This window comes from Peromyscus leucopus, chromosome 10 (genome assembly GCF_004664715.2).
Source record: "Peromyscus leucopus breed LL Stock chromosome 10, UCI_PerLeu_2.1, whole genome shotgun sequence".
In the NCBI taxonomy this organism is placed as follows: Eukaryota; Metazoa; Chordata; class Mammalia; order Rodentia; family Cricetidae; genus Peromyscus; species Peromyscus leucopus.
In genome coordinates, this window is record NC_051071.1 from 40,650,516 (window position 1) to 40,677,952 (window position 27,437).

At 47.4% G+C, this 27,437-nt stretch overlaps 1 protein-coding gene across 1 annotated transcript; it reads right to left on the reverse strand.

Moving 5' to 3' along the window:
* On the reverse strand, window positions 1-27,285 carry Lgi2 (leucine rich repeat LGI family member 2). The gene is made up of 8 exons (XM_028865905.2): window positions 26,867-27,285; window positions 24,895-24,966; window positions 23,091-23,162; window positions 21,138-21,209; window positions 16,872-16,943; window positions 16,029-16,198; window positions 9,077-9,241; window positions 1-1,603 (listed from the first exon to the last, which is right to left on the reverse strand). Exons 1-8 carry the CDS (start codon window positions 27,052-27,054, stop codon window positions 786-788), a joined length of 1,629 nt encoding a protein of 542 aa, XP_028721738.1. The 5' UTR covers window positions 27,055-27,285; the 3' UTR covers window positions 1-785.
* Window positions 27,286-27,437: the final 152 nt, after the last annotated feature.

Here is a 27,437-nt window from a genome sequence, read left to right on the forward strand (position 1 = left end):
ACCCACAAAAAAAAAAAAAAAAAAAAAAAAAAGGGGAAACCTCTTTATCTTGCTGCTGGGCCCACAGCCCATGCTGGCCTAGACATGTGTCACCAGAATATTTTCTCTGTGGCAGAGGAAGCAATGTCCAACATTAAGCTGTGAAGACACTCATGAGAAGGATCAATCCAAGTGAGGGCAGAGCCAAGGTTCTGCTCCAAGGAAGGTTCTGGAAGACTGGCCATGCCTTTCAGGAGACTGGGGTGGCTCAAAATAGCGCTGCAGAGTATTCTGAGATGTTCAAACGAACGCTCAGCAAATCTCTTCAGCTCACTTGGGCTTTAACAGTTCTTAGCTGAGAGACTGCTAAGAGGGGCCGAGAAGGGCCTGTGGATTTAGTGGGGTGGGGGGCTTTACTGTTGTTGTTGTTGTTGTTAATTTTCACTAAAAGGGCTGGCCCATCTTGCTCTGTGTTCTCCTTTCTTATTGAAAATAAAGTAGCAGCATGTTGCTTGCTAGTTGGTAAGATGCTGTACTCTTGTCTCAGAAATTACAGGCTTTAAGATGTCATATTTAAACAGCAGTATGGGCCTGTCATGCAATCAGCCAAAATAAATGCAATCCCTGGTTAAAATGTGAATCCTAAAAGTTTGAAAATGTCTAACTATTTCCCCAGTGCATTATGAATCTTAATTTCAGAGCTCCGGGCCTGGCTTATTTTATTTTATTTCTTCTTGGTCCCTCTCTCTCTTGTGAGAGCTAACACTACACACATCTTTGAAACACCCCCCCCCCAATCACACCTTTCACAAACTTAAATCAACAATGATATGTTCAAAAATCTTTGTCTTCCCTTTGAAACTGGATGCAAAAAAGAAATCTCTCCTGTCGGTGGAGACAGCTGTGAAAGACCGGGGAGCCTGCACATAGATTTCTTTAAACTTTTTAAACTGCTGTTTCTCTTTATCCCACTGGTAGATCTGTGAGAAGGTGTAGTCACTCCCCAGGGCCAGGTAGTGGTTATCTTTGAAGGAGAAGGGCTGCAAGGTCATGGCCCCCCGGGACGGGAGAGCTTGGACCTCCACAAACTGCTTACTGTTCCATCTCATGACCCGAGAGTCCCCGATGAAACGGGTGAGGGAAAGGTAGAGGGTGTTCTGCATCCGGAAGCTCTTCACAGCCAGCACATCCTCCATGTTGGGGATGTCACCGTGGGGGACAAACTTCTTCGAGCTTTTGTTCCACTGCAGGATAATGGGGACCTGGGAGCGGCTAGACAGGATGAGGTGTGACTTCCCATCGATGTCAACAAACTCGGCATCTGTGTCCCGGAACCACTCATGTAGAGACTGGTATGAGTAGAACCCTTTGCTGTTCCACTTGTAAACGGTGGACAGGCCTGCTTTCGAGCTGTCGGCGATGATGAAGAACGTCTCGTCATCAATCTCAAACAGCTCGATGTCATTGGGCTTAGAAATGCGAGACACTTCTATGTCTTGGAATTTGACAAACTTGGTCCAGCTCTCGTCGTATTTGTAAATGTGAGAGCCACCGAAGAGCTGGGCCACCACCACAAAGACCTGGTCATCGATGAGGATGGCCTTGCAGCCTACGATGGACTGGCCTATGACCAAGAGAAAGAGAAGGCATTAGTGTGGATGAAATGAGTGCTAAACCTCCCCGCAGACCCTGGGCCAGGTCCTGCTTGCCTGAAGGTACTGTGGTACCATGGAAGACAGCACAGCGGTTCCTCGAAAACTTAAACCTAGACTAGCCAGATGACATTTTACTTGATACAAACCAAAAAGAACTCCAAGCAGGGCCTGGAATAGAAACCTGGCAACAAATTGAGAGATCAAATGTTCATGTATTCCTCAAAGTCATACATAGAAACCTGACCTTGTCAGGTTTCGAACCAATGTTAGGATTGAAACAGTGAGGTTGGTGTCTTAGTTGCGGTTTCCAGTGCTGTGATAAAGCATCTTGTGGGGGAAAGGCTTTAGTCTAGCTTACAGCTCCGCATCACAATCCATCACCGAGGGAAGTCAGAATCCACGGCAGAGGGCAGCTTACTGGCTTGATCCTCATGGCTTACTCAGCCTGCTTGTCTTATACCATCCAGGACCACCTAGGGGCGGCACCACTCACAGTGAGTTGAATCCTCTCAATCATCAGTCAAGAAAATGCTGTACAGATGGATGTATAGACACGCCTACAGGACAGTTTTATGGATGCATTTCTCAATTAAAGATTCCTTCTTCTTCCAAAGTATGTTCAGGTTAGTGTCACGTTGACAAAAACCAACCAGGACAGTCATCGGGAACATGGGGAAAGGATAAAGAAGAGGAATTGCAGGTGGAGTCTGAGACAGCCACGCAGACCACGTAAGACGGAAGCCAGGGCTCTGGGAAAAACCAACAAAGCCAGTCTTGGCCAGATTGCACAGAGGCCCTCTTTGGGGGAGTGTACTGGCTGGTTTTTATGTCAATTTGGCACAAGCTAGAGTCATCAGAGAGAAGGGAGCCTCAATTAAGAAAATGCCTCCGTAAGATCTGGCTGTACTCAAGCCTGTAGGGCATTTTCTTAATTAGTGATCAATGGAGGAGGGCCCAGCCCGATGTGGGTGGAGCCATCCCTGGGCTGGTGGTCTTAGATTCTGTGAGAACGCAGGCTGAGCAAAACCATGGAGAGCCATCCAGTAAGCACAATCCTCCATGGCCTCTGCGTCAGCTCCTGCCTGCTGGTTCCTGCCCTGACAGAGCTGTCCTGACTTCCTTTGATGATGAACAGTGATGTGGAGGCATAGGCTGAATTAAACGCTTTCCTCCCCAAGTTGCTTTGGTCATGGTGTTTCATTCATCACCGCAATAGAAACCGTAAGACAGGGAGTATACAGCACTGCCCTTTCCCTTGTTAAACTTGTTGACTGTATTGGCTTCAGCTATTCTGGAGAAGGGGGTCACCCCAAGCCACCCCAGGAGTGGCTAACTGGAGAAGTAGTAGGTCAAGAATTAGAAGTCCAAATGTGGAGGTGGCTGGCTGCCACGGCTTGGCTGGGCCTGTCCTCCATTCTAGAGAGTATACTTTACTTTCACTTATCTTCCCATTAAAAAAATCAAAAGACTGCTCACGCTCCGGTGCCCCAGTGTGAGTTCCTCTCCCTTAGTAGCACAGGAATGGAGACTGCTGCCATGGCGGGGGCTGGAGGCCATTCAGGAGCAGGGCTTCTCCATCTCTAACAACCTTGAGGGATGGTACCAGGAAGTAGGGTTTGGGGAGGTGACTAGGTCACTCATGACTAGAATTACCCTTACAAAAGAAACCCTAGGGATCTGCTTCTGCACTTCTACCATGAGGAGACTGAGGCAGAGTGTGACTGGACCTGAGGGACCAGGGAAATGTCTCTGGGTGTGACTGCAAGGACCTGAGGTCAAATCCCCAGGTCCTGGAATCCCTGTGTTCCTATAGCAAGATGGGAGGTGGTGTAGGAGAAGAAGGAGACAGGAGATGTCTACATGGTGTAGGAGGAGAAGGAAAAGTCTACTTGGTACAGGAGAAGGAGTAGGTAGGAGACAGGAGAAGCTAGCTTGACGTAGACAAACAACAAAAGAGAATCCATCTCAGACACGAAGGAAGGCGAGGACTGATACCAAAGGTTGTCTTCTCACTCCAACAGATGTGATGTGGTACATGTGCCTGCACACACACACACACACACACACACACACACATCACATCACATCACACCACATCACACACAGCCATGAACGGTGATGTTGCATCAGACATTAAATATGCCGATATCTTGATCTTGGATGTCTCAGACTCCAGAACTTGCAAAATAAATTTCTGTTGTTTATAACCCTTCCTGTAATAGCAGCACCAAAATGTACCAAGACAGTCCTATTGAAAACATCATTATACACAACAGCTGGAAGGTGGATGCAATCCACACTCCCACAGAGAGACAAAGAGATAAACCAGCTGTGGTCCATGAACACCAGGAATAGTATTCAACCTCCAAGAAAGAAGGAAAGCCTGCTGCACACTGCAACATGGACTGGCCTCGAGGACATTCTGCTAAGTGAGTGAAGCCAGCCCTGAAAGGAAAAAGCTGTCAGTCTACCTGCAGGGAGGGGGTCACAGGCATAAAGACTGGACATTAAGGGCTGTGGAGAGGGATGAGCTGCTGTTTAGTGGGTGCATTGTGAAAGAGATGTGAAGATGGGTCACACACAATACCAGTGTGCCTAACACCATAGCACAGTGCGTAAGAAGCCGTCAGGATGGTGAGTTTTGCACCGTGTGTCTCCACGATGGGGCCCTCGGGGTCTCTGGAGATGTCAAAGGGTGTTCAAGACTGTTGAGAGCAGAACTTAGGGTGTGGTGCTGGTACACGGGGGTGTCATTACAGGATAAGTGAAGTAACCATCCTGACAATCATGAGATGCCTCCCACCCACTGAATGCCCGTCCACAGTTCAGAAATGCCTGTGGAATTTACAGTGGTCTGAGACCCAGCTCGGGTGCCACAAAGGACCCTACTCCCGCTCTGCTCTGGGTCACCACTGGCATTCTCTCCCCCACTGAAGAAGGCCACCCAGCAAGCTAGAGGACCACTCAGATCTCAAAGAACACTGGCCCCCCTCTCGAGATCATTACAAGTTTTGTCTTTCTTTTAATTTTCTCGGTAATTTGACCAAAGTGAATTTGGTCTGTAAATTACAAGGATAATGACCCAATTTCTGTCCTGCAAATTAGCTTTGGGGACAAAGGGAATCAGTGGCTTCCAAAAAGGTATTTACTTTTCTCTTTTGTTGGACTTCCTGGAACCTGACCCCTTGCCTGTGTTTAAAACAAAACTCTTGTATTGTTCTTCTGAGTTGCTTATTCACCAAAGCAAAATCTGGAAATAATAACAGGTAAAACTTAGAAAGTGAGTTCTTGTAACCAGGCACTATCCTAAGCACTTTTGCATACCTACTCACTCTTTCCAATCAACACTGGAGACATGCATGACTCTTACCATCGAGTTCATTTTTACAGAAGGGCTCAGCCATTTCTATAAAGTCACACAGCCAGTATGTAGGAGTACCTGGGTTTTAAATCTAGGCTACCTATACTCCATCACCAAAGTGCCAAAAGACACATACATAAAATCTATGTATGATGCAACCAAAAAAAAAAAACCCTTGATATATTTCTTTCATCTCTAATCTATATATCAATGTCTATAAATAGCTATATATGCTTCTTTAAAAACATTGGGGCTATACTATATACATGCTTTCTAAAACCTACTTTTATATGTATGTACATGTGTATCTGTGTGTGTATGCGTGTACATGTACATTCAGAGACCAGAAGACAAGCCTGGGTATCATGTCTCATAGCAAGTTCAAGGCATCCACCTGTCTCTGCCTACTCAATGCTGACATGATAAGCAGAAGGCACCACATCTGACTTTTTTTTAATGTAGGTTCTGGGGATCAAACTCTGGTCCTCATCCTTGCCAGCAACACTTTCCTGACTGAGTAGTCTCCCCAGTCCTAGAACCCACTGTTTTCACTGAAACCTTATGTTATCAGCCATTTTCTACAACTGTATTTAAAACAACAACAACTATACAATAGGTCTGGAGAGATGGCTCAGAATTGAAGAGCATTTGATGTTTTTCCAGAGGACCCAGGTTTGGTTCCAAGCATCCACATGGCAGCCATCTGTAACTCGACTCCCAAGGGATTCTACGCCATCCTCTGGGACTTGTGGTCACCAGGAATGCAAGTGGTGCACATATATACAGGGAGGCAAAACATCCACACAAAGTTTAATAAAACTACAAAAGAAAAAACACAATACTATACAATATTAGATGGCATACATGCACCAAATCCTATTTAACTAATCCTCTACTGTTGGACGAGGCAGTTCTTTCTAGTTTTTCATTATTGATAAATGACATGTTTCCTTTCACATATTGTTAAATAAACATGCTTTGAAACCATCTGGCAGTGTTCTTAACTGGAAGAAGCTGCTAGGATAAATGCTGGGTGTCTTTTTAAGGCTTTAGGGCATGAACTGCCAAAGTACTCAAGAACTCCCACCCTACAGATGGCAATTTCGAAGTCAAGCTTCCTTTCCCGCTTGGGCGGAGGTCCCTATGCCTGGGGGGGGGGGTTAGAAGTCTGTCTGTCCTGGAGAAGGACCTCAACCCCACTGTCCAGATGACTAGCCTATGGGTGCGTCAGCAGCAACAGAGAAAGAGAAGGAGAGAGAGAGAGAGAGAGAGAGAGAGAGAGAGAGAGAGAGAGAGAGAGAGAGAGAGAGAGAATACGCTTGTCATCTGTTTGTCCATTTAGTATAGGTGCAAAGATTACAGGTTGGAACATGCAGAAGTCACAAAACAATAAAAATACAAAAAAGCAAGAAAGCTGAAGAGTGACGAATAGAAGAAGAAGGAGGAGGGGAAGCAGCAGACATTGGTGTGAACATGACCATGGGATTTCTCACCTGGAGACAGAGGAACACCTTACCAGAGAACCTGGGTGCCTCTCTGATTCCTCAGAGACCCCATCTAACAGACACAGACTGAGAACACATGGAGAAGCTCCTGCTGACTCTAGAGTCACACCAGGACAAAGCAAAGTGACGAATGAGAAAGGCCCAGCCCAAGGAGGGGAGAACCATCCACGCTCTCTCCCTCACTCTCATTCAAGGCTAGCGGCTTCATGGCTCCACGTGTAGCTTTGCCTGTCCACCCACACCAGGAGACTTTCACACCAAGCTAAACTTCAGCTACCAAGAGACAGGCAAACACTTCCCTGCCTGAACAATTCATTCTTAGACAATCTCTGCCAGTTCTGGGGTTCCCTGTGCCTATGAAAGTCTTAGAAATCTTAACTAAAGTCAGAAAGTTGGGGGTCTCTGGTGGAAGGGGAGTGGGTCCCATTTCATCTGTAGTGGACAAGGCTGCCATTGGCCTTGGGCTCTGCCCATTGCAGAGGTTACCCATTACATCCTCACCAGACTGCCAAGTCCAATACTACACAAATCCCATCGAAAAGAGAAGCCATAAAGTTCCTGCTGCACAAATGACAGAAGCAGTTGAGCATCAATGAACTTGCCCAAAGACTCTGTCCCCACCCACTAGAACACAGCTGGCTCAGAGGAAGTGCCCAAGTAATCCTTATCTATGGATGAACGCACGGAGGAGGAAGGATTTGAAGTCACCACCAGTTAAAAAAGAAAATCCCTGACCAAGCGAATAGAATCTCTGGGTGAGATGGAGACCTACCATTCCATCTCGGCTGGATCAATCAACTTGGCTAAGGAACACCTCTAAGGAGGAAGGATCCCCTTAAGCCATGCTAAAGAGTTAGGTGGAGCAATTAGTCCTTTAATGAAATTTGTCTTTCCCAGAATCCCCATCTCTAGTACAGAAGCTTACAGACCCAGACCACGGCCAGGTAGGTTCCTAAGTCTGTCTGATTTTCTGAATTATTCAGGTAAGTGTTTACCTTTTCCATTTCTACCTCTTTTCTAAGCCTGCTTCCCTTAACACTTTGGACTTCTCCCTGCTTCCTTGTTCCATCCCCACCATGTGGCTGCTCTTCACCTGTGTCTAACTGTACCAGCTTAAATGGCATGGCTTTTTCCTTCTCGTCCCCATTTACCCCTGCCAGGCAGCTGCTGAGGTTTAGTGCTTGTGTGCCCTGCACGTTTCCTTTCAATACTAATAAAATTACCTTTGTTCTTACATTTGCGTTCATTCTTAAGACCTTATATTTATGAGACTAAGAACCCTAAAGGGGGACCCCAGTTTCCCCTCTATTGCCAGCCGCAGTGAGTGAGTGGCAAGGACAGGTAGACAACACCATCATCAACCTGGGACAGGGACACACGTAGAGACAGGTTCTGTCCCTGAATGAATAGAGCAGGCCACTTGTAAAGCTGTGCTGACTGCACGGATGCACAGGCAGAAGCCAGCCCACACATCCTCCACCACGCGCCAAGCCCCAAACCATGGAGCCAACTCCCACCAGGATAGTAGGATCCCCTTACAGCCAAGGTTCTCCATGCAGAGCTACGCTGAGCCTGTGCTTCCAAGCCCTGCTCCCTGGACAGTAAGCTCCACGCTACAAGGCCAGGTGGCTGTGGCAGCAGCTAGCTCATCTGAGATGGCATCTCCTGGGCATCAGGACTCATGATTAGACTCATTAGTAGCCTGTCCCCCAGGAGTGAAACGCCACTGTTTCTGACGATCTCTGTCCCGGCCTTTGCTGTGTAGCCACTTGTGCCTGAGAAACGCCTAGGATCTTCCCAACCCAGAATTTCTACCCTGGTACACTCCGGAGAAGCAGTTCAATGCCTCCCGGAGCCTGAGCAGGAAATCTCTCAGAGGACAATGATCGGGCTTCCAGCGTGCTGTTTGTACAGCCAGTATCAGTTACACTTGAAAGGCTGGGAAGATTGAAGAATTGTTTTGATCTTAATTTTTATCCATTTACTTAAAGAGCAAGCAGATAGTTCATTTTTAGTATCACTAAAGCCCTGGGAACCCACAGCAGCAGCACTGAAAGAAGCCAACGGCCTGGATTTATGATCGGTCCGTTCTCATTGCTGTGCTTTTACTAAGTGTGAGCAGTGATCAAGACCCAGCAAGGGAGCAAGCAATGGGGGGAGGGGTGATTGTGTGTGTGTGCATGAGTGTGTGTGTGTGTGTGTGTGCATGTGCTGGTACATTAGTGAATCAGCTTAACAAAAACAAAAACAAAACCATGGCTGACACGGGTAGACAGGCTGCCTTAGCTATGCAGAACCATGGGAGTCCCATGTGACTTCTTACCATGGAAGGAAGATGTTTTTCCACCTTTCTCATGGAGTCCCCACCTCCTCTTTCCCAATGGGATCACCACCAGTGGGAAATTACCACCCGAAGTTGTGTTGTTGCCACCAATAATTGACCATATGGAGAACACCTTAGATGACCGGTGTCACACGGCCAGTGTGGGCTGGAATGTGGTCCCCGCCTGTCCTCAAAGCTAGGGCTTCAAGCCTTCCCTTGATTGTAACGGGGGATGTTTCTTTTCACAACGCACCTGTGATGTTGTCATAACTCCGGAAATTCATTTCTATGTGGTCCCACTCCAACACCATGCAGTTCTCCATGCTGGGCTGAGCGATGGCCACGTACACGTCGTTCTTGGAGTTGAACGTGTCGACCGACACTGACTGGTACGGCAGAGTCTGGTGAACGACGAAATCTGAGAGGGTGTTGAATAACAACTATTAGTTCATAAAAACGCTTGTGAGAATTCCAACGGCCATTCTCTCTGCTTTGCGTCATCAGCGCAGGCTACCGGGGAAGGAACGGGAGGGTGGGGACCAGGCAACTCCACACTGCCCTGTGCCACATTTTGCTCTGGAAATTCTGCAAAATGGGACCATCAGGCCAGTGGAGTTATTGATAATGCTGCTTCCCAGACGCAGTGTCGCAAGTTACCAACAAGGCCTCCACTGTCTAAGTGAATGTGGCAGACTTGGCTATCAGAAAAGCAGGGCAGAAAGAATGCTGCGGGAAATTCATGAAGCTGGCATGCAAATTCTTCTCCGACAGGGCATGCTGTGTTCTAGTAAGTTCTGAGAATGCTACACTTCTAGCCCTCTCAGAGCAGTCCCTTTGGGAAAGAAGCTGGCTTAATATGGTTTGATATACCACTTCTCAAACTCACAGGAAACAGGGATCCTGTCATTTATACCCAGTTCCACACAACCCTATCGGGAAACAGCACCTCTGCAGGCCATAGTGAGTACTACACTTCCAAACAGGAATGGAGAAGGGGGGGGGATACCTTCTGCAGGGGTCTCAGAAGGGGTCTTATGAAGGACCCCTGGGGAAATTGGGGGGGACCTAAATGAGCTCCCTGGACATTGGACTTGGTGTGCGGTGCCTAGGGTCTGGGCATCACAACAGAGCAGGAGGAAGGCAATGAACTTTACGGGAACACGTTCAGCACAGTGGCATGGGGACTGAGTGTTCCTCACCCACACTGAGTCCGCAGGTGACCACTAATTCTCTGTGGAAGTTTAGGTATGGCACAGAATTGCCAAGGGACAGAGGGGGCATGCCCACAGAGCTAACATAGCATGTATACAGGGGAAGTAGAAATCTGGAGAAGAGAGAATGTCTTTAAAACACACACACACACATACACACACACACACACACACACACACACACACACACACACACACACACACAGAGAGAGAGAGAGAGCAGGGCATGTGGCACATGTGTCTAATCCCAGACCTCAGGAGGCAGATTTCTGTGGGTCCAAGGCCAGGCTGGTCTACATAGCAAGCTCCAGGCCAGCTAGGGACATACAGTGAGAGCCTGTCTCAAAAAAAAAACAAAACAAAAAAAAAAAAAAAAACACCCACAACAAATGGTTTAAAAAAACAGACATTAAGCATTCTTCTGGTCAGAAATGCTCCAACATGTACAGTCCCTTGGTTATGCATCCAGGAGGAGATCGTGGGTTTGGCCCAGCTCTTCCTCACCCAATCCTTAACCATCCTCATTCAAAGTTCCTATCACCAGCAATGCCATGTTTACGTCTTAGCCACATGACTCCAAACAACAGCATCAGAGTCCAATTTGGAGATGTTGCCATATCAAAGATGTCATGTGAGCGTCTTAGCCACATGACTCCAAACAACAGCATCAGAGTCCAATTTGGAGATGTTGCCATATCAAAGATGTCACATGAGCCATGCATCCAGGGAGCCCATCAATAGAAGAGACAGGAAAGGTAACAGCTGGGCAAGAGTCAAGATGGCAAGTATGGGGCAGGATGAGAGGAGTAAGTAAAGACAGGCAGCAGGAGAAAGTCAGGGCTCAGGGGACAAGGACTATGTGAGGCCCTAGGAAGAGCACTGTGCCTGGAAGCGAATGGCCTGAAGCTACCCCCTGCCCTTAAGATCTAAGGTTAGTCACTTCCAGGTCTCGGTTTATTTGTCCTAAGATGAGGTAAGGAGGCTGCCCCTCCAACTCTGTGGCAGGGACAGATCAGATCACAGCGGGTGAAACTGTCTACCTCAGAGCTCACTCCAGACACAGGTTGTCCCACCTCCATGTCTATATCCTGGCCATCTTGGCAGAGAGGGTGTCTATTTTAATAACATTTTTGCTGAGTAGATTCTTGATGTTCTAACCTTGGGGGAAATGACATGACCTCTGTCTGCCTTCCTATGCATGGGGGCTTATGTGTACATCTGTACATATCTGCATGCACACGAGAACCTCTTAGCCCAACACAAAAGGGAGTTCCGTACACCTTCATTTTAGGAGGTGGCCCTCCCTCATTTGCGGTACACAATAAGTGCTTAATACATTTTTTAACTTAATGGGTGGGCATAGCCTTAACCCAAGTCTGTTGTGAAGACTGTGGGTGACAGACAAGGAAGCTGAGTAGAGCAGGCAGATTCTATGAGAATGGGGAGAGGAGTTGTGTCACTAGGAACTGAGAGGGGGATGCTTCTGTAGCCCAACAGACAGAAGGTGAGCAAGGGGAGGTGGAGGGGCATATGGTTCTAGTGGACGAGGCGCCCCCCACCACCACACAATCCAGCAGAAAGCAAAGAGTCCAGGAGAGGCCAGCCTTGGAGGTCAGGCAGATCAAGCTTCCCTGTGATTGAAGGTGGGAGATAGCGCCTCCATTTTAAAGGTTGTGGTGTGAGGCACAACACCACCCATGCCATTCAGCAAGGATTTTACTTCTGCAAGTAGACAGTAGCAAGCCACCTGCCGAAGACTTGGGGAAGATGCCCAGTAGCCTCTAGCCAGCTCCTGACACATACCCGCGACCATCACCACCAAGAAAGAACTACCAAGCTAGTCAGCAGGCAACGAAGCATGTGTTCAAGGCCGCTTGGGTTCAAGGCGGGTGAACAGGAAGGAAGGAGGCAGCTCCTTCCTGCACGCTCCCTTTTGTGGGCTCTAAAACATCAAGGGATGCAGCTCTTTTCGTTTCAGCAGAGATAGTGATAAACTCCTCTGCATCAGGCCGCTTTCCTTTCATCGTGGAGGCCAAGGCTCTAAACTCCCGCTGATGTCCTCGGCTCCCATATCTGCTGGCTCCCACTGCTCGCCCAGATGTGCTCTCAAGTCTCAGAAACGTAAGCCTCTGAGGTAGAATGTGTGTGCCTTAAAGTAGAAGATCTCCACTTTTACTGAGGAATCCTGCAATATAGAAAGGCTACCAGACTAGAGAGATGGCTCAGCGCTTAGGACTTGCTGCTCTTGCAGAGGACCCAAGTTCAATCCCCAGTATCCATGTGAGGATACTGTAACTCTGCCTGTAACTCCAGCTCCAAGAGATAATACAACCTCTTCCGGCCTCCACAGGCCCTGAGTATGCACAAAGTCATAGGCATAGACACAATTAAAAATAAAAATAGTTCTACTAGAATACAGAACATGTTATACAAATCAAGCTTCCACGGCTCTGTTTTAATTTATTTTTCCAAATTAAATTCATCGTTTCATAATATTTCCTATACGCTGACTATCTGGCATGACACAGACTGTTAATCACGTAAATGACTAATCCTTCATAGAAGACAGCCCTACTCCCACCACCAAAGGAAGAGGAAGAAAGGGCCGAGGGACAGGGGACTGAGACCGGCATCTATACATTGTGGAGAAAGGCACTAGACAAATTTGCATACCTTCTCCTCCCCACACCTGAACCGGACTCTCACCAAGCCAAAGGCACGGTCATTGTAGAGAGACCTCAAAGGACACACAGACTGAAGTGACATCAATTTACTAGCGTTAAAATATTAATGGTACATTCCGCCATGAGAGCCACCGACCGCTTCCATTCACATCAGATCAGGTTCATGATGTCAGTGGGTCTCTTACAATTTCGGCCTTTCTCCCACTGGAATCCACAGATTTTTACATAGCTATTTATAGAGGTTGCAGGAAATAAATTATACATGATGCCGGGCCTATGGGGAGAGAGAGTGCACATTAATGCATTATTTCTCTTTGCATTTTCATCAGCCCGAACAAGGGAGGCTAACAGGACAATTAGGATGCAAAACTCACTCCCTCTAAGGAATTTAGTGAATTATCCACCTAACATGGGATCATCGGTGGGTAACAGGAATCTCTGCCTGGTTAAAAATAGACTTGAAGGGGAGGGTGTGGAAGAATTGTGATTAATCTGAAGAGCTGAGGCAGCCTGGTGGTGGCTGCCTGCTCTTGACTCCCCTCTGTGGAGGAACAGCATGGTAACAATGCCTTCCTCTCCTGGGCCAAACAGGGAGAGATTGAGCTAAGAAAAAGATGGCTTCCTCCAAAGTAAGGAAGCCATAAAGTGACCCTGGGCTCTCTCTCTCTCTCTCAGTGAGTCTTGCTCTCCATCCTCCAGGCATCCTCTCACCAAATGTCCCCTGGCCTTTGGTAAAGCACCAGAGGCCAGGACTTGATATGAGCTGAAGACAGACACGTCAATAACCTCACAATTTATTGACCCCACACTTATGTGGCAGGGACAGTATCTGGGGACAGGTCATCTTATTGTGTCATCACCCCCATGGACAGAAATTGTGGAGCAGAGCCAGGGTGTTCATAGCTTAAGGCAACTGAAAAGAACAGTCAGTTCCTTCCTTCCTGAAAGCTCCGTTTGGACTTTGGAAGGAGTAGGAACCTTGTTAACAAAGACAAAGAAACCCAAGAGATGGCCCAAATGTGTTAGAGGGCTCACACCGTCCCCATAGATTCTGGGACTCAGGTCCTGGCTGCTGCAGTTCCGAGCCGTCTGCTTTCCAATGACAGTTCTCAGTCCCAGAACACAATTAGGACCATCCACAAGGTCCTGAGGTCAGACATCCTATTTTCTTGTATAAATGATGCTCTGTTCCCAGAGCATTCTATAAACCTGTGTCATCTTCTCAGAGATGGACACTGTGACCAGATGTGAACAGAATGATGGGAAATGCCCATCTCACTGTGGGGTTTAGAGAACTCTCTAGAAAAGGAGTGAAGGCCAAGAGGAGTCTCAGAAAGTTACAGTCCAGCACCTAATGTCAAATGGTCTTGAATGACACCTTTTTGTACAAATGCCATTGACCATGACCTCTGATTTATTGCACTGGCCTGATAGCACAACAAATAACCTCTTCGTGGCCAGGTGAGTAAAAGGCACCTGCCAATCACACAGCTGAATACACCCCAGCTCTGTGGTTCAAGATAAGGCTACTTTGTTGAGACTTCCAGTTTCCCAAGCAGAACGTGTGAGTTTCTGCAAGCATACATGTGCACATGCACACGAACACCTGGGATTCATATCTACTTGGTGGGTTTTGGCTTGTTTGAAATGGAGTAGTCGATTTGGGCCTAAATAGGGTGCCTTGTTCTTGGGATTTTTATGTCTTCAGTGTTTCTTTCGCTGTTTTCTGAGTTCTCGACATGCCTTCAGGCTTTGTAGATAGCAACTCCTAGCCGCACCGTTTATTTCCACAAACATCTAGAAAGCCGGCTGCACACTGTGGCTTGATCCTCTCTCCTTGAAAATCCGGCTTCAGAAGCACCGGAAACCTGTTTGAGCTTTTCAAACAGAGGTACCCCCTGCCCTCTACCTGCGGGGACCTGGAGGTAGTCGGCATTTTAATTTTATTCTGTAACCTCAAAAATGTGGAAATGGAAACCCTGAGGCGGGTTCTGAGAAAAACAAAGTCACACTACCTTTACAGTTTTCCCTCAATGTGAATGTTTTTCTTCAGTAACCGCTTGTCAACTTCTATATTCTACTTTGCCACAGGCTATAATTTTCCTAGTTATCTCTCCCTACTTGAAATGAAAAATAACTTATAGATATAAAAATCTGGTATTAAATTTATAATAAGTATCATCTGACTGGAAAAAAAAAAAAGCCAGTCATAGCAAAAATATCCAGACTTTTCTGTGCTGACTTCCCATGAAAGACAGGCCAATTTAAAGAGGGTCTCGCACCAAATTCTCAAGTCTGTATTTCAGTCTTCAAAGACAGACAGACAGATGGGCAAGCTGGAGAGCTAGCTCAGTCAGGAAGGTATTTTCTGCATATGCAGACTTAAGTTTCCTTCCCCAAAACCTACATAAAAAAGCTCGACATGGTGAGGTGCACACATAAGCTCGGTGCTGGGGAGGCAGAGCCAGGCGGACTGCGGGGCTCACTGGCTATCCAGTCCAGCTGAATCAGCAGGCTTCAGACCAAGAAACGCTGCCTCAAAAAGCTATTCTGAAGAATAGCACCCAAGTTTCACCTCTGGCATCCACATACCCATGCATGCACACGCATGAACATGCACACACACTCAGAAACACACATAATCAGAGGGAAAAAAAGAACACTGAAGTACTTGGATTTTGTTTGCAAAGAATCAAAATTAAACAGGCTTGGTTAAAAAAAAAAAAAAAAAAAAAAAAAAAAAAAAAAAAACCTGTAATACCCAGCCCTTGGGAGGTTGAAGCAGAGCAATACCTTCAAATTCAAGGCCAGCCTATTCAACATAACAAGAATTAGGCCAGCCTGAGCTACATAGCAATACTGTTTCAAGGTGCATGTGGGGGGGGGGCGGGGGTGAAGAAAAAAAAAATAAATTAAAATAAGAGCCAGTGCAGCTAACAAAATCCTTTCTAACTGTTGAGATATTTTCCTAACCAAATTGATTCATTTCTTAAACATTTTACATGATTTTGTGTATGTGTCCACATGCACACAAGTGTGAGCAGAAGACAATTGGTAGGAATCAATTCTCTTCTTCCCACATAGGTCCCAGGCATTGAACTCGGGTCACCAAACTTGGTGGCAAGTACCTTTACTCAGGGAGCCACCTTGCCAGCCCTGATTCACTTCTCTTAAAATCCTTACACTTTCTCTAAAATGGCTTTGATAGAAAATGTCTACGGTCACTTTCCCTCATAGGCAGCTGGTGGTCTACCAGGAAAAGAACGAATTGTTCTACCCGTCCGTCTTTGAGGAGAGAGGTTCTATCTACCTGTGGTGGTACACTCGTAGTCAAAGCTGGTCACATCGTTGAGCTTCTTCTCCTGGTATTCTGGTGGACCAATACACAGCACATCAGACACAGTGGAATTGGTCATCTTCAGCCATAGATACAACCATTTGGCTTTGCAGTCACATTCAAATTTATTACCCCTTAAATCTCTGAAACACAAAACACAAACACACGCACAGGGAAACAGACATGTTTGGTATGTTTTGAGTGTAATATGAAACACTGGGGTTATTCATAGCCCGATACATCTAAAACAATCCAATTATGGAATTTCTTTAAAATAACTGTGTCTCATGCATATTATTCTTGTACTTATTGTTATCTTTATTGAGTATTCCTTGATGCAGTGATTTAACTGAATGGCATACAGAGAGTTCTCAGAGATGAGACATCATCCCTCTTAAAATTGTCTCAGTTCAAGTGTTGGAGGTGGGAAGGGATGGGAGAACATCCCAATATGGGTTCCCATAAATAAAACAAGATGTAATAGGAAGACAGTATTCACAAACACAACTGGAACATTCCAGGCCTTGTTAAACTGCACCCAGTACAATATGCTACAGTCACAATGCTTCTAGTGAATCTTGAGAAGGCAAAGCAGATGGAAAGACTACCTAGGCACCACCCATCCAGCAAGCCTAACTTGCTATTGGACACAGGATACATTATCTAACGACTGAATTCAACACAAGACAATACACATGCTGTTTCTCAGGGTGTACTACTCTGTGAGAGGACTAGCTAGTCGAGAGCAAAGGGATTTGAAAGCCAACTGACTGGGGCCTGTGACCAGTACACCCAAACTTCATTTGCATTACTTACAGTTCAATAAGAGAATCTAGATCACTAAAGACGTCCCTTGGAAGTGCTTTAATGTGGTTGTTGGCCAAAGAACTAGAAAAAGAAAGTCACATTTTAATGTGGTTACTGCCTTCCTGCCGTTCATTCTGAAGTCCCTTTAAGTACATCTAATGATTCAAGGAGAGCTCTGAGTGGCTTTGTCAACACTGAAAGACACAAGCTCCACGACACAAAGACAACTGAATTTCAATGGAAGCCTCTTTGTTTTGAAAGTAAGCACTTTATTAAGCTCTTTATGCACAGCTATTAAACTGCAAATGACTTCTCTGCTTCTTAGACTAAAAACCAAGGTTCCAGGCCAGGCCTTGTGGAGCAACACCTTTAATTCCAGCCCTTAGGAGGCAGAAGCAGGTGGATCTCTATGAGCTTGAGGCCAGCCTAGTGTATGTAGTGAGTTCCAGGCCAGCCAGTCCTAGACCTAGTGAGACTGTGTCTTGAAAAAAAAAGGGAGGGGGGACATGCCAAGGTCCCATTTCATGGTGTGTAGGACTCTCCACAGTCTAGGAACCTCCTCAGTACGTGAGACTTCACCATCCACTCCTCTATCCCAGACACATATCGATGGCTCCTTGAACTTCATTGGAAGATGGTCATTTGCAAGTATGTTTTATTTGTTTGCTTCTTGACTGGGTACCTTCTTGACACAAAAGCAGCAGAGATTGCTGCCTGTCCATGGTGTAGTCCCACCTCCAGAACAGTGAAAACACTCAGAAAGTTGGGAAATCTTTGCAGATAAAGAAGATGGATATGCTATTCTGGAAAATGAATGAATGAATGAATGAATGAATGAATGAGGCAACAATATGAGACTAACAATGGAAGATGTACAACCTTTTCCCAAGAAGTTCTCTTACAGTCCATCAAAGGATATTTGATGGTCCATGTTTCTGAAATGGACTCAGTGAATACTCTCTGACCCACTAGGATAATAATAATGAAATCTCAGTGAAGCGGCATATTTAGTGAATAACTGATTAGGATCGATTTCAGCCTTTCATTAGCCAAGGCTGATGAGAAAGAAATCATTTCCCTGTTTCTTCTTAGTGTTGGACAGGTTTCTGAGATGCCAGTCCGCTCCCACCTCCAGCTACGGCAGACTATTCTGCAGAGCATCAACTCCTATCCATTCAGGATTCTGCAGTGCCCCGTTACCAGCCTGCTGAGGATGGAAGACCACAGTGCAGTGTCCTTACAGGAGGATGTTGAGTGTGGAAACAATGTACATCAAGTCTGTGCTTTCCCCAGATACCACCCACGAATGTAAATTGGCCAAGCAATGGACGCCTTCTTCTAGAGTCTTCTTCAACTCGTGAGTATAAATGGCAACATGTCTAAGTGATAAACATGTACATAGTTTATAAAACAGGTATGAAGTGAGTCATACCTGGCCATAGCATGGTCATGGCCTATCCCGGAAGGACAGTTAAATAAATGAGTACTTCTTTTTACAGTCAGCGGGGTGTAGTACAAAGTTTAAGCTCCTTTTCACTCCAAACATTCTTCCTTCAAATACTGACTGAGAATAGGGAGGCCAACAGCTTCTGCTTATTTCCTTCCCACTCAGGCAACCATAAATGGATTAGAATACCATTTCATGTGCTATTTTACCTTGCTTTTCTTAATGAGGTACTTGCACATTTTTGGATGTGTTGGGAAATAAGCTGATTATATAATCACACTGAACATACACTGGGGTAACTTTTTGGAAATGTAAAAAAAAGGGGGGGTGGTGTTTGTTTTGATTTGGAAAGCAAAGCAAAAAGAAATTAGCTAAATATCAGTTAGTTATTTAATGAAACTACGTGGCTACCTGGACGCTGCTGCACTGAAACGGTGATAATATAATTAGATTCGGAATGGCTAAAGCAAACAAACAAACAAGAATATTTAGCGATTGCTCCAACTTGCAAGTTAGGCTTCAGAAGGCAGTCCTCTTTTCATGAGCTATCCGCCCTACCATGCAGACTGCTTAACATTTGCATCTTCCTTTCCATTTCATTTCGGCTACAAACCCAGAGCACTTACTTCATTTCTCCACCTATTTAATAGCTTCCTGTCCCCTGGGTTCTATAAGACCGCTGGAAAACAAATGTCCTAGATTTTAGTTACAGATTGGCATGGCTCCCTCCATGCTTTGGAACCCAACTCGTGTTTTAATATGAATGTGGGTATCTAAGGTTGGGAAAGTTCACAAAAGGCCAACATCAAACATTTCATTTAAGTGAGAAGATTCTGGGCAGGGACCTCCCTAAGGAAGTGAGTGAATTTTGGAGCTGAGGCTTTCTCTGTATGAGATGTTTAAAAGGGAGATAAGGGCAGTGCCAACTATAAACAATGTGTAGGTTCTGCCTGTAGCGTGTGCCTAATATCAATGGTCCTCCTTCCCAGCTTTTGGGACCCATTTATCTGCCTCAGCTGTTCCTCTCCAGATGGAACTCCATCCTTTCAGCAGTCTCTGTCTGGATACTCAAATGGTCAAGAAAATATATCAATACAGAGAGAAAAATCAAGACCTTTTTAATGACTGGAAGGATGGGATGGTATTGTCATGGAGGAGGAAGATGATGATGATGATGATGATGATGATGCCAGCCATTTTCTTGACATTTGGCATTTACTATGGGAAGTAGGCCTTTGGTCTTTGCAGCCAAACATCGTAAATGTATTACGTATATCAACTGTCCACAGTCAGTACAACCATCATTATCTTGAGAATGAGGACACCAAGGACCAGAAAAGCTAAGTAATATCATTAAGGGATGACCTGGAGTTTTGAACCCAAGCCTGAAACCTCAGTCTGTGGGAGGTAAGGGCTCTGGCATACAGGCCGACTCTGAAAGAAGTCTGCACTTCCATAGAAAAACAAACCCGAGAACAATAATGTCAACAGGACACACATTCTCTGGCATGCACTGTGCTGACAAGTATGCTCCAGTCCCCCATGGTTGTTCCCTGTCCCCTTCCCCTCCAGCCCTGGGCTCAGGTGGGCTTCTGCTTGGCAGCCCCAGAACCCAGGCTCACTGTGCACACTGGCAGATGCCTTTACCAGGATCATTATGGCTTAATGAGAAGACTCTTTTAAATGACTATGTTCCTACACTACCGTCAGGGTTGCACTCAAAGGTACCATCATCCCTGCCCAGCCCCCAGAGTCAGTGCCCTCTGATTTCCTCAATTCTCTTTTTTATCGTAGACAAAGTGATTATGGATATAGGACCCATCATCTTCCTCAGACAAAAATTATCTATTATGCAAATGGAGCCCAAGTCTTGGCTCCTACCATGACAATGTCTGGTTTTACATTTTCAGAAACACAGTCATTATTTTTTTTTCCAATCTTATCAACTTCTCTAAGTGTATGTGCATGTTTTATTCTGATATGCCGATCAATTCAGATCAATTCCTTTTTCTAGAGTAAGGAATGGAGAGCTTAGCTGAAACTACAGATTACTCTAACAGAACAGAAAAAGTGACCTTCACCCTATAGGAGGACACACGATGTCTCTATGCCACTTTCCCGTCCTCTACCCGATGTCCTTCACTGAGTCTCCCGAGTGTCAGTTCCCAGTTCTGTAGAATGGAGACTCACAGATTACCATGAAAGACGGAGAAGGCCTTTGGGTACCAGGCCGGCCTGGCCCCTGGCACCAAGTGGGTAGAAGAACCATGCTTCTATCCCGCCTCCTCCATGCACAAGGCCTTCAGAGCACTGAGGGTTTCCTACTTCACATGGAGTTATGTGGGTCCCCCTGGTGACACAGGATGGTGGAGACCAGTGTGCAAGTTGGTCACCCCAATGAGTAATGTCTGACAGTGACGGAGCCTCTTGGGCAATCTCAAAATGAGTTTCCTTTGAGAGGTGTTGTGAATACAGAAACATCAAGGAAAAACAATTCTGTGTGGGTGCGTGTGTGTGTGTGTGTGTGTGTGTGTGTGTGTGTATTCATGTATACACATGTGACCACAGGAGCCATCCACCTTATTTTTTGAGATAAAGTTTCTCCCTGGGACCTGGGGTTCACTGCTTCAGAGAGGCTGGCTGGCCAGCAAACCTCAGCAATCCTCCTGCCTCTGCCTCCCCAGCACTGAGGTCACAAGTATGCACCCCCATGCCTGTCTTTTTACATGGGTTTGGGGGAGCAAACCAAGGGCCTGATGCGTGCATGGCCAGTCCTTTGCAGACTCAGCCATCTCCCCAGCACCTACAGCGGATCTCGGGGGACTTACAGGTGAGTCAGGTCACGGAGACCCCGAAAGGCGTTTCTTGAAATGGTTTCTATTTTGTTCCCTTCGATGAACCTAAGGAGAGAAGCGACATAAGATGACCACATTCCCTCTCCTCAATATCTCTAGCAGACCATAGAGTGTGCTTTGGCAGTAAAATTGGAAAGCACTCATGAAGTGTCGGCACTCCCAACTTAGCAGCAAGCTCTGCTCAACCCCACGAGGGAGCCAGGCATGTGAGCAAGAACACACAGGCATGCCAGCCTCTCTGCTCCTTCCAGATCAGCTTGATGTCTCCAGATTCAGAGCTGGCAACAGGGGCAATAGCATCTTGGGTTTGAGGAAAGGAGAAGCATGTACTGCATGGAAGCCAGACATTCTCCCATCGCTGCAACACTGGAAAGCTTCCGGGCATTTTTCCCTGCTCTTCTCCCATTGCCCTCTGCCTGGCTATCCATATACTTTTGTTAATACCATAGTCCCTAGAGGGGAGCCCATTGGGCTACATCTCTGTGTTTTAGTTTTTACTAGGACGAGTTCCATTAAGCCTGGCTTCCAGCAACCTTGAGCTCATCCTGTCCTCCACAGCCTCATCTCTGGACAAACAGTGACGTGGCAGGGATGTTCTCAAGCTCTGAAGGATGCTAGAAAGCAGACAGGAGAGTCCAGGGAGCAGGGCTGGCTTTCTTTGTGCTGAGATGGTACAGGACTTACACAGAGACCCCGTCTGTCACAGCGACACTGGCCATGCTACAAACTCTCAGGATATGACACGAAAACACTGTAACTGTTCCCAAGGGCCAAAAAGCTAAGTCAAAAGCTAACACGTCTTTGATGAGATGGTCCAAGGGAAAGGCTGTGCCACATCTGTGACACAACTGATGAGTTAGTTCTCACAGAGAAAACTCTCTGGTGCCTGTTTTTAAAAACTCTGATGTCTGTGTACTCCTAGATTTTAGCATACCCTGATAAGCTAACTTTCTCACTGATGCCCTGGGCAGACATGAACTCCCCATCAGAGAAAATCCCAGGTACCCCACAGCTATTCATGGGCTTTTGGCAGACCCTGGTGGCTTCAATCCTGCAGCTGTGACACTCTCTCCACATCAAATACATGCCCAAAATACTGGATTATGACAGGGTTCTCCAGAGAAAGAATTCCTGGGGAGACGCCGTTCCCTGAGACCTCACACCAGCAGAGAGCGTTTTCTACCTGGGATGTGTCTGGAATTCCAACATCTACCTGTTCACCTCAGATAAGACAGCAGGAACAAGGCTTTGCAAATCCTCTGAATGCTAAGCAAGAAAATCCCAACTGATAGCAGGATTAGCATTATTACAGACTCACCAGACACAAGGCTGGGACAACTTAAGGGGAAGGGAAAGACTTGAATGTAATAAAGGCTAAAATAAGAACCACAGCCAAGCTCGAGGTTAGAGGGGGAAATGGTACGTCTGAAGAGGGGGGATGACCCCCTCTCCTTCTTTTTTGTTGTTTTGGTTTGGGTTGGGTTTTCACTTTTAGGAAAAGGAAAATCTAATCAGACCCTCAGCAGAACTCACAGGAGATAGAGCCAATGGGATATGGGACAGCTGGATACAAACCAGACAGTTTACCCTCAAAAAGGGAAACTTTGTTTAAAAATAAGTAGCCCTGAGAACCGTCCAGCTCTATTTCTGGCCCCTCAGCAAATCCATGCCTAGTTATGGAGGTAAAAATATCCAACGCAATCTCCAGTCGCACTTACTACATGACAAATTAAATGTCAGCAGAGAATGAATGAGTGCCTCCTCTCCTGAGCTTTGTCCCCAGCCTCCTCCTGCCCCAGCGTGCCAGAGAGTAAGTCAGCTCACAGGCCAGTGCTGGCTTGAGAAGGGGACTTTGCAGTCCTCTCCTCTCCACAGGACACAACTTTAGAAAGCCCCTGGAGGAAACAAACTCTGAGCGACACTTACAGGTATTCGAGATGAAAAAGGCCAGCAAAGGCATCATCCCGGATCACCGTGAATGAGTTAGAATTCAGCAATCTGAAAACAAGACAGGTTTTAGTAGAGACGGAGAGGTCAGTCACGAGGTGAAGCCGTTTCTTTTTCTTTTGTTGGGTGCTGATCTGTGGGCAAAGGAAGGCTCTTCTCAGCCTAAGGACAACCCCTTAGGTTCCCAACTGTCCTCGCCACTGTGATGGGGACAGTGAGGAAGGGATCCCTTGCTGGCTGAATCTTCTGCTATCTCTCCAATACTACCTCTCTGTCCCCATCTTGGAAAATACGGACCTTGGGAAATATGAACTGATGGCCACTATTCAAAACCAGTTTTCTGCTAGGCACAATTGCATAGCCAATGAATATGTCATGATGCCCAAGAAACCATGGAATCATAGACTTACAGGAATTTAGCCCAACTGTATTCTAGAGATATTTGAGCCCAAGGAAGAGAAGAGAGTTGACTGAAGTCACACAGTGGAGGCAAAAAAGAAAGAGTCCAGTCTACCATGCTATACATTCTCATGAGAAAGAAACATTTTTAAAAGGTTAAGAAATCTCTAGAAGATTGTCACTATATAGTTTTCTATTTGAGTAGCCAGGTAAATAATTTTTTGTAAAATATTTATAGAAACCACCTAAGTTTATTTGGCTAAATAATATCTAAGCTGTATTTCTATTCTGAAAGAACTGAGATTTAAAGTTGTGTTTTGTTTGTTTGTTTGTTTATTTGTTGTATGACATGTCGGCAGGGCACAAGTGTGCCACAACACTTATGTAAGGCCAGAGGCTAATTTCCTTCCACCATACAGGCCCCAGGGATCAAACTCAGGTCCTTAGGTGTGGTGGCAAGCACCTTGCCTACTGACTCATCTTGCTGGCATACGAACTGAGATTTTCAGTGGTAAGTTTCATGTTACAGTAGGCATAAAACATATCAAGAACAACACTATCAGTGGCAACTTATGGAAGGTGGTTAGTGATTTGTGTCTCTGTCTTTTTTCTATAGTGCCCTGCTTGTTGTACTTAGAGTCTCCCTAAGTCCAAGAAGTATGACAGAGCCTGTGCTATGTACTCACCACTGAGCTACACACCCTCCATACACAAACCCCAGCCAAGTGAATTACTTTCACAAAGTGACTTTGGGATGTTTATTGTCATTATCAAACACCAGCTGACTTTGGTTTCAGGGCCCTGTGTGGGCACTTATCACAGTGACTTGGGCGTGGTTCACTAAGAGGACCTGGGACAAACATAGTTTTGGGCTGTGGGCTTTACCTTTTCTGAGCACCCATTTCTTCATCTCTCAGATGGGGAAACAAAAGTACCTTTCCCGAAGAGATGTCAGGCCAGTGAGATAAAAGCATGCCCACCTACAATGCCAAGTATGCTGCCTGCCTGCACATGTGTGAGACAAACTGGAAATGCTCCTATCTGAAGGGTAATATCGAGATTTTTAAAGGTAAGTTTCTTTTGATGAAGTGAGATGTTTGGGGGAACTATTCACTGAGGTGAAACTCAATGCAGCCACCTCCCACTTGCCTGATCTGTGAGTGGGATATACACAAAGCCCCAGGAGAAAAGTGGGTGGAAACTCAGGGGATGAACTGGATCAGGACACTGGTTCAGTGTGGACACCACAGGACAAGCTAAGAGCCAGCAGGGGTGACTCGGGTAGCTGTTGTATTATAGGAAGACCCACACTAACGAGGCAGAGACCACCCTTCAAGGACCACACTTTGGGGACCCCATTTTGCAGAGAATGTCCCATACTCACAGCAGCTGCAGGGAAGGCAGATGGGAAAACATTCGGTCCTTGATTTCCAAAAATGTTCCATTGACTAGGCTCCTACAAGCAAGAGAGGGACAGAGGGAAGCCCAGGTTGCTTTCAGGAAATGCCAAGCCACGTGGGCACTCGGCCTCATCCTGCAGCTGAGCTTCACACTCTTCCTCTGCGGGGTGAAGTGTCTGTGTCTGGCCATCATCCTCCCAGGGAACAAGATGAGAAGGGGCGAGCTCCTTTCCCATGCACTTGAGCAATAGGGAGCCTTGTCTGGCTAATAGGATCCTGTACCATCAGCCTGGCTCCTCGTACAGACATTAGTTCTGTCTGCTTAAAATAATCCCCTCGCTTCCTTCACTTCCTTCACTACGGGAGGCCCCTGCCGAAGATGGATAATTACTTCACCTTTGCCCAAGATACTGTTTGTGCAGACACAAAGTTAATGTTGGCCACCAAAACTCTGGGGTAGGATTAAGCATTCCCCCTGGAAGCACATGTCTCTGAAAAGACACTCAGAGCCCTTCTGATTAAACGCACTGTGAACGCCTTGGGGAAAACTCAGAAACACCTGAACTTGCCCACGAAGGAAGAGGCAAAGCCATCTGCCAGATAAATGGTCAACCCGGGATAGAAGCTTGGTTGTCTCTGCCTCAGGGTCTCCTAGCCTTTCTGGCCACAGCAGGACTTCCATACATTATTGAGTTAACATGCAGAACACCTCAGCTTTGATCATATCCGAGGGGCTTAACAAGAGAAATTCTAGACTCCTCCATGTGATCTAATTTAGCAACAGGAAGAGTCAAACAGGCCTACTTGTTCCCCACAGCTATTATACTCTTCCAACTTTTTGCAGATGTAAACAGGGCCCGGGATCCTCTCCATCCCTGGACCATGACGCTGTTTTGCCTTGGAGAAGAGGCACGAGAATGATGACGGGCAGGGAAAGGCACAAGCAACGTTATCCCCAGGACTCCCTCCCTCACCCTCAGGATTCCCTCTGCTACAACTGTGGGGGTGGGGGAAGGGGGGCCCCAGCATCTTACCCTGGAACAATGGACTACCCCAGCAGGAAATGTCTCAGCAATATAGCCCCCCTAAGGTCCCTTCCATAGCAACCTTTTTGCCAGTGTGACTGTGTGAGACCTAGTTGAAAGCACTTAACAAGTGGACAGAGGACCCTTTCCGATTAGTTCTGCCCAGTGCTGGTAAGACAACCCGCTATGGGGAAAGGTGGTGAAAGACAGGCCCTCTTGAACTCAAGGCAAGAAGTCGGGTGTCTTCCTACCCTAGGGGCTCAGCTGGACACCTCATTACCGCAAGACACTTGGAAGCCCTCTTTGAAGCCACGTGGAGCAGCCCCTCCACTTCCAGAGGCTGCGTGCCTTTGCCCAGGCTAGCCTCTTCCCAGCCTGTAGTGTGGAGAGGTCCGGAGGGGGCCAACTTCACAGCACCTCTGAGGCTGATTGCCATGAGGCCTCACCTATTCCTAGTTAGTCCACTCAATCCGGGCACAATCAGCTGCTCTCCAGTCACACACACCCCCACCCACCCAACCACACAACAGAACCACTCAAAACTTTAAGGCACCCAAACGATCGTGGCGGGGCGCGATATACAGGCTGTGGACTCTGGTGCAGAGACCCTTCCCCGCTGTGGGCCCTGGGTCTGCAGTAACATCAGCTCCCCCAGGTAGATCTGATGCAGGTGGACGCGGGCCACAATGAGAAACTGTCACGCGGACCTACTGGATTCCCGCACTCTGGGGTTCTGAGTCCCCCTAGCCTCCCCGCGGCACAGACTCCACCCACGCCCCGTGGTGCGCCCCCAACTCAAACGCAAAGAAAGGGATTAGGGAGCAGGGTCAGGTGGCGCTGCCCCAGCACCAGCCGCAACTCCCTGGTGGCGGCCGGCGCAGGGCAGGCAGGGCAGGGCGGGCAGGGGCGGGGGTGGAGGGGTCCCACTCACAGGGAGCTGATGTCGCCAGGCACGATTCTGGGCACCCAGGAGGAGCCCACGCAGATGATGGACTCCTTGGTACAGCTGCAAGTGGCGGGGCAGCGCGCCAACCGCCTCACCTGCGCGCTCGGCGGGATGAGGCACGCGGCGCTCAGCAGCAGCAACCCCAGCGCCCCGCCGCCTCTCCGCAGCGCCATGCCGGGTCCCCCGGTCCCCGCCCGGGCCCGGACCCCCGCTGCCGCCACCGCCACCGCCCCGCGCCGCGCGCTCGGACCCGGCGCCGCTGCAGACGCGGGTGTCGCTTCCCCGATCGGCCGGCGGCGCTGCTGGCGAGGACGCGGGCGCCGCGGGTGTGGGAGGCCGAGCCGCAGCCGAGCAGCATGCTGGCCGCCACCCCCACTCGGCGCCCCCCCACCCGCGCCCGGGCTGCTGGGCGGCCGCCGCACCCGCCTCACCCGCGCTGGCCTGACATCAGCACCCGCGCCCGCCGCGGGCCGGGACCAATGAATAATGCACGCGGGGGCCCTCCCCGCGGGGGGGGGGGAGGGAAAAGTTGGATGACCTTGGGGGAGGGGCCGGC